Source organism: Dermacentor andersoni, chromosome 4 (genome assembly GCF_023375885.2).
Source record: "Dermacentor andersoni chromosome 4, qqDerAnde1_hic_scaffold, whole genome shotgun sequence".
Taxonomy (NCBI): domain Eukaryota; kingdom Metazoa; phylum Arthropoda; class Arachnida; order Ixodida; family Ixodidae; genus Dermacentor; species Dermacentor andersoni.
Window position 1 is genome coordinate 218,449,509 of NC_092817.1, and position 8,380 is coordinate 218,457,888.

The following is an 8,380-nucleotide window of genomic DNA, read 5'->3' on the forward strand; positions in this document are numbered from 1 at the left end:
TCCCTTCTGTCTCTTTTCGCTGGCGCTAAATATGCTTTCAATTTCACAATTAGGCTTCCACTATCGGTAAAAATGTTTCAGGCTACACCCACTTCACTTGTCTGTCACTCAACGTGACAAAACCGCGAAAACCCATTGCGTTAAAGTGGCGTGTACACGTTAAAGATGCATGCCGAAAAAAACTTTGAATAACCGGAGACTGCCCCGTTCCGAAAGGAATAGAAGATGGCTGCCGGCGATCGCCTGCGCACTGGCTACTGGCAGCTGTCGGAGAGCATGGGTTTATTTGTGCTTAACAAAACCTTTCGCGTGGCCATATAACGTTATCCAGCCCTTTTGGCACGTATACGACATCACTCTGGCAACTTTTATTAGCTGAGGATCCGTTCTAGTGGCATTTTTAACTGTGCGTTGGACGCCGCCGCGACTTCAGGCAAGCCACCACAAGCTCAATAAGGGAAGGCGGACCAATTGCAGACGCTGGCAGCTTCATCTGCATCCGGATATCTGATTTTACGAAGCCGGCTCGGCACTTGAGCAGCACTCACCACTTGAGCGGGCTCCTCGCCTCTTGTCAGCCAACTAGATACGAAAAACCGCTGAATGAAGGCAATGCTACTCGTTTTGAAAGCGAACAAAAGTGACCGCCTCTAAACGAGGAGAGCATTTGATTCAGCGGTTCAGGCAAGGCTGCGGGTCCCCATCCGATGCTTCCCGTCAGCGGTTACGTAAATTTGACGTCAGAAAATTGCAATAAAGAAGATATTGGAATAGCTTTACGTTATAGGGCCCCAGCGCTCGTCCTAAGTGCGCCTAAGTGCGTCGTCCGTTGTTTTCACGCTGATCAATAACCATGCACACTGCGTGCTGCCTTGATGTTATCGCAGTTGGACTTTATAAGGAACATCACGGCAACGCCGAAGCTGACGACGACGGCAAAAATTCACCTGGAATGTCCATATAATTGCTATTCCAAAATATGCATACCTCTGACTGACAGATGAACCCATAAATACGGCCTTCAAGTGAAAACCTACGACACTAATTTTACTATTGCAATGTAGAAAATTTCCAGAATTTTTTTCATTCATTCAGAATTTTATTTAAGACAACGAAAAGGTTGTCCAGGGTAAATAATTCGAACTCTTTGAGGTACCTAACCTATAATGGACCTTGAGAAACAAGGAATTCTTTTTCAGCGAATACGTATTGAAACAAAAAACGCAAAAATTCTTAAACGCTACGATATTGTTAAAGAAAGCCACCAGTAAAGGAAAAAGAGAACAAGGAATCGACCTTAGAGTTCGATAGCAAAACTATGGTTGCGTCGGTCAGGACTACATTCTTGCACGTTCGTCTACCCATCGGCGACAGGAATAACAAACGCCCCTCAACCCTCCGAGAGCGTGGAAACATGCACAGTTCGCCTCAAGCTGCAATACTTGACCATGAATACAATAACCGGTTGGCACACGTGGACTTGCGGCCAACACGCGCAGCCACCGAGCGTCTCCTGTATCGGATGCTCGCTTTGCTCTCTAGTTCGACTTTTACGCCACTGTTCGCTTCAGTTAGCTATTATCACGTTGGCTCTAAAAGCAGCGCAAGAATGGTTGATGCAGTCAATCGACGGTAAATCAATGTAAAACAAACTGTGCACCGTCATGTGAGTAAAGCCTGCATAGGTATAGTTATTTTGGTTGGATACATTGATGCGTTGCTTAATATTGTATTTTATGCGCTTCTAATTTTCTCGCGACATAGATTAATTTCTTTCCCCTTTGCAGTCAGCGCGTGTTGAAAAATATCGCTGCCTTGGTGCAGATGAACAGAGTGGTGCATCAAGTCTGACCTCTGGACACGTTGCGCGCAACAGCACGAGACTGTTATCCTGGACGTGGCCAAATTCCACCGTTTTGTGAAATACGTCATCTTGTAAGCTCGGACTAGACCAAACAGCTGCCTCTCTGATTGGCTGAAGGCGCCGCCACTGCATAATATGCCAATGAGCGGAGTAGCACGCCGGGTGTGGAGAGCGGTGCGAAAGTTGCTGTCGCATTCGCGGTCTGCGGGTTCTAGATCATGGCGCAAAAGTCCTGCATTTCGGCAGCAGCGCCAATAAAAAAATGCAGTGTACACAAACGGCGGCTGTACGAAATACGTGACATTACAGGTGACTAACAATGTACTCAATAACTTGCTGATGACGGCTATTGGGGTCCTGATTTCATTGTTTCACACAAAGTAAAATATGCTTCCTGCCGACACCCTCTGAGCTGCCAGTTTTTCACCTTTAGTGGCATAGCATCACCATCGCATCCAGTAGTCAGTGTTGCGGGCGTCAACCATCCCAAATTTCGCAGGACTTGCGAATAAAAGCCTCGAGTCGAGATTCGATCCTGGCTACTTTCCCGGCTACTTATTTCGTACTGGATAACAATAAATAAACCAGAAATTTTATAATGCCCGATAGCTCAGTCGCTCATTCTTCTCCTTTCTCTTCTATTGCATTTTCTGTGTCACTGTGAAGGGAGTTTTCCTTTTGTCGTCGTTCTATTCTGCTGTAGGCTCTAATCATTCTGAGTACCTCCATCTGTACTGGCAGTATAGCGCTATCAGGCAACTACTGCACCTTTCTTGCAGCAAATTGCGATATGGTAGGACTGAAAAATTGTGCACAACATTGTGGCAATACGGCATGGCAACCTCTGTCACTTCCCTCCTCACCAGCTGCTTCCCCGTTCCCTCTCACCATCTCGGCTTGGTCCATTCGAAAATGGGCAACCCTCGTGCTTACTGCCCGTCGCGGTGGCTTATCGGCTGTGGTGTTGCGCTGCTAAGCACGAAGTCGACGCATCAAATACCACCCGCGACGGCCGCGTTTAGGTGAGGGCGAAAACGGCCGTGCATCGGGTTCCCCTGGTGATCGTGATTAATCCGGAGCCCCCACTACGGCGCGTTTCATAATCAAATCATGCTTTTCGTACGGAATACCCCAGAATTCAATTCCTACTCCTTACTACTTTTTTAAAGAGGTTACAGGAAATAAAAAATAATGTTTTTAAAACTTCTCGCTTTCTGAAGGGAAACTGCTTGTCTAGACACTCCGAATGGTATGCTTTCTATTGCGTCACAAAAGAAGAGATGCTTAAAAACGATACACACGAATGCATTTTATCACACGCATGCTACAAGGACCACTGTGTACATTAGACGCGATCGAACGAAACTAGTTAAGGAAGAGTAGAAGACAATAAATAAATAAATATTGATCTCTCAGCAGGTGTTCTTGAAGTTCCGAACCGACCGAAGCACAGGCAACCAAAAGATTAGAGCACCACTTCTAGCACGAATACCCGATGTAACCAATGACAACGATGCAGGAAGGATGATTGAGGAGTCGACTGTTTTAAAACCAAATGAGCACGGCCGGCATCAAGTGTAAACTTAAAATTCGCTGACTGGTTCCGTTGTCGGGATATACCGAAAAGCATGACAGATGTAGTCCAAATACGGATGTTTCTTCTCCCTGTGCAATCTGTCACAGCACATACACTGAATATTTCTGGGCCAAAACAGCATCAGGCCTAGCGACATGCCCGGTTGGCAGACGACTTCGCGCAACCTCGTTCAATAAGTACGGCGCGCCGTGTACCCCACTTCTATGCTGCCTGCATCGCTAATTCTGCTGAATGGGTCCGACGCCGCAAATAGGCTTGCACTGTCATAACTCGCCACTCGCCGTTCCCAGCCGTGCCCTGTGGAATACTAACTGCGAGTTTCGTTTTGCCACATCGCTTGAAATATAGCAGAAAGTCTAGAAAAATAAGTCGTTCCTTCTAACATTAAAAATTACTACATTTCTTTTCTTGCCGTTCACATTTTGCGAAGGACAGTGCACTGTCGAGCAGTGCTGAGCGACAACAGTTAAGCAATTATCCACGGGTCCGTTGCACAGCACACTGGAGTTGTAACTACGCCTGTTACGGAGCGTGACTAGTTATCACGACGTGGTATGCGCATGCAGCAAGCTGTCGTGCAGCCCAGGGTCCGCACTCACCGTCGGCGAACAGCAGGCAGGCGAGGAGGAAGAGACGAGCGGGCATCCTGCAGTGGTCCAAGACACACACACACACGCACACACACACACACGGGCTCAGCTGCGGAGGTCGCCGCGGGAGCAGCAGGGGTAATCCGGGGAGCCTGCACTCATGGCGGCAGCGTCGGCGAATGGGCCGCTTCTGGCGGCCGAAGAAGCCGCGCCGCCGATCGAGGCCACCGAGTCGCGAGCAACCGGTTTGCGCGCCGTCGGTGAAAGTGTCCAGATGATCCGCCGGCAGCGCTGGCGTTGTTCCCCCATTGTGCAGGCCTTGCGCCATTGTGACAAGAGCCGACGGTAGGCCGAAAGAAAACGGGCTAAACTTACCCGCTTTTGTGCGCTACCGTGGATAAAAACAGCCTGGTAATGCGCCCAGCTGGCGACTGACCCCATCCATGTTGAGAAAGCTTTCTTCGCTGCATTGCTAGTTACCGTTTTGGCCGCATCGTCGCTGTCACCGCGCTGTTGCTCCCACGCAACACGCGCTCGCTGTGTGGAAAGCTTTGTGAGCGTAGTCGCAACTCGAATATCGAGGCAGGCCGGCTTATTAGGATTTCAAGTGCAGATCTACACGAGCTCTGCCGACTAGTCCAGGGTGGACGTGCAAAAGTGGAGCATGCACAACGCATCGTGGGAGTCTGTGTTAATGGGAAGCATTTGCTGCTCAGGGCATGCGATTACACATTTCAATGTTGCGCTTTGCGTGTCCCCACGCGCGCTGTGTGTACACGATGAGGGGTCATCCGATGCAGACCGACGCTGTCAGCACGCTTGGCACCTGAACCACGTGAACGTCCGCAACGCCATATTTAGTAGAACACGTAATGCCATCTTGAGCAGAACGCACAACACATCGTTCCAGTGGCAACGAGGAAGCACATTGATGACTTCTTAATTTTTTTGCCGCACTAACCCTTCTGGCGCCCAGCAATCTGCTGCAGTTATATGTGGCATGATAATCTCAGAATAAGTGCCCTAGAATTGACCACTGAGCTTCTGTCTAAATGTAACTTACAATTTTTATATGTGGAGCTCTTTTTCGCTCAATACCATGCATGTTAGCTCAATGTCTTGCAAGCGCCTCCCTTCATACACCTCATATAACTTAAAGATAGTGAAGCTGCGAATCGCAGAAGCGTGCATGAAAGCGTCCCTTAGCAGGTCTTGCGATCAGCAAGTGAGAACAAGCTTCGCATCCCAAGTGGAAAGGCTGAAACTAATAGGCTATATCTAGGAAGCTTTAGCTCGGGCAGAACTCCGATGCCCCCCAGTCAAATGCACGCAAAACGCAGAAACGCTTTTCTGAAATAACGACTGGGCGGACCTTTCTATATTTTTGTGGCATTGGAGAAAAAAAAGTTATATTCTAGGTACTGCTGGAAGTGAAATTTCAATTTAGGGCCTGTATTTCTGTAAAAGAAGACTCGCAAATTGGTAACCTCGAAACGTGAGATGCACAAAGTTTACAATGTCGTAGCTCTGCACTAAGAACAGATGTCCCAGTTCTGTAAGCCGCATCCCTTAGAGCATCCAGGGTGGACATATGTGAATTGATATCTTACGTGAATTTCTTAAACTGATTACAAGGGTTTTGCAAATGTTCTGCTCCCATTTTAATAGTTTATTTCAGAGCATGTATGTATGTATGTATGTATGTATGTATGTATGTATGTATGTATGTATGTATGTATGTATACGCAGGAACGAGACGACGAACTTTTAGGAAGACTTAGTTACTGAACGTTTTCAGCTGGTGGACCCGCCTTCGTCAGAGCACAGTATATATATATATATATATATATATATATATATATATATATATATATATATATATATATATATATATATATATATATATATATACATATATATCGCTTGTGCCCGCTTTAGATGTACAATTATGTGCAATTTACAGAATCGTTTTTTGTTGCTGACTTACAAATTTTTGAACTGTATAGTTTGGTTTCCTGGAAATTTGCGTTGTGGCCAATTTTTATTAAAACTTAACGACCGCAATCATATTCGCAACTAATATTCACTAGATCTTTTAAACCGAACAAAACTGGCGCAGTGGTCGCCGATTTCTCCGTGTAATTAGGCCGCTCGCGCTTCCTCTGAAAGCTTTTGACGAGCTTCGCTGCGGGCCTAGTAGCTGATTTCAAAACCAAGAATCTGGGAGCCGCTGCTGAGAGCCGCTCGCAGCAAAAGGTTGCTGCAATTCCTTACGTGCAGACGACATGACACAATCGGAAGATGCTGGATAACAGGGTAGGCGTTAGGCTGCCGTTCGCTGCCACAAATGAACCTGGTAGACTCTGCCGAAAGGTCAATCGTGAGATTGCTAATAAAAAGAAGTTGCTGAAAGATAGCACAGACAGCAGTTTATGTAGCATTGCAATGTTGCGGATGTTCTTATGTCGAAAAACGGGCCATGTGTGAATGACCGCATACGCGAACCCTCAGATAAGGTCAGTACGCAACCAAGAGATAGCCACCAGTCATTGCATAGCGTTGAATGTGGCTTTGAGACACTCCATAAAGATTGCTCCATACTATCAACCTAGCATTATGAGTGCGCACGGCTAATCTCTGAAGCTTTTCACATCCACAAGAGTGCCGACCCTTGCGTACGCCTTAATTTCTTCTACTTCACTCCTTCCGAAAAAAATTTCATTCTCATCAGATTGATTGCATTCTTTTCACTTCCACCCATGCTACATCCACCTGTTTTCTCGTTCTTGCAAAGTGGTACCTACACACACTGCTTGAAAGAATAAATACTTTGTTTCGAGTCACCCTATTGCAAAAACCAGCGTCTTCCAGGGCCTACCAGTCTGAAACCAGCGCGTTTTTTGCCACTGGATCGCACTGGGTACGCTTGCGCTCGCTGGGACTCACTGGGACCCCAGTGAGAATGCTGGATAAGAGCTGGCTCATACTGGAAGAGACGCTGGTTCCGCTGCCATGACAGTGGGGCGCACTGGTTTGTGCTGTACAGGCGCTGATGATGATGATGACGATGATGATGACGAAAAACTTTATTTATCCCTCTTTAAAGGGAAGGGGGCAAAGGCGCTGGTTCTCGCTTAAGTTCGCTGGTTCGCACTGGAAACTGCGCTGGTTGTGTTTGTGCCGCGCTCGTTCCAGTGCGCGAGGACGAGCACTGCTGAATATTAAATCCTTTCTACAATTTCAGCTGCCCTGTTTATTCATGCACATTTGATACAGAAGATCGCTTTCGTTTTTTTTTGCATTTTCCCTTTTGACTGGGCGGATAGCTAAATTCTTGAACGAAACCCCGCAAACGCAGAGGACGCCGCGTTTTTGAGTAGTTCGCACGTAACATATGACTGGGAATTGTCAATGTTGTCGGAGTGTTGTGGAGTGGACATGAAATGCAGAAGTCGTTCAGACGCGCGCGAACGGATCCCGAGTTCGAAGCCTACCGCCGACTGATATTATCGCACCGATAGCAAAGCTAAGGTGATTCGTGCTCTTCCGCTTTCCATATTGTACTAAAAAAAGTTCTGAGGCTCAAATGCACACATTTTAGTTTTCATCAGCTACCGGTGCAGAGATCGCTCCCCACCGAAGCTTAGGCCGTATCCACCGAGTCCGTCTGCACGCCATCGGCGCTTCTATGTTCAGAAATCAAGAAGTCTCACAAAGATAAATCACTCTATGTTACAGCTTTCCCATCGGTGTTCTTAAATAAACCATTTTTTCATGTCTACAGTGCCAGCACAAGAAGCGCTGACCGCCGATGTGACGCGTCATAAACACAGGTGTATGTGCTGCCGCCAAAGGCTCCCAGCACTAGCCTGTGCTTCTCTGACGAAGATATATGACGAGACAGACGTGTTGAGTCAAAGGCATCACTGAACTAAGAAAACGTTGCATATCCCTCGCGTGAAGAGCAAGAAACGGCTATCGAAATCGGCAGTAACAGACCATACAGCGCCCCGGGTCGGCGGTTCAGTTAGGACTTCTTTCGAAGTTAAAATACCAATCGCAAGTGAAAATCGATGTTGTGGCACTTCCGAGCATGCTACTAAATAAGGAGAGCAAATTTTTCGTTCTAGTACAGGCGTGAGTTTGAGTTGCTGGGCGATAGCGCATCTACCATGTCTGTGCGAGAAGTAGCTCTGCTAAACTAAAACTTATCTCGATTTTGACATGACAAATTATCCGTTCGCGTACATCTTTTCACTTCCCCTTTAGCCACCGAGGTGAGTGGACGCGAAATGCCGGGCTCTTCACGAGCGGCTTCGGCGACCCTTT

General features: G+C 47.1%; 1 protein-coding gene across 1 annotated transcript in view; it reads right to left on the reverse strand.

The window, feature by feature from the left end:
- LOC126538447 (uncharacterized) overlaps positions 1-4,221 on the reverse strand; it is a 432,420-nt gene extending 428,199 nt beyond the window's left edge. Inside the window, exon 1 of the mRNA XM_050185288.3 lies at positions 4,061-4,221. Within this exon, the coding sequence (XP_050041245.2) occupies positions 4,061-4,106 (46 nt within the window). The 5' untranslated portion in view covers positions 4,107-4,221. The remainder of the gene's footprint in view (positions 1-4,060) is intronic.
- Positions 4,222-8,380: the final 4,159 nt, after the last annotated feature.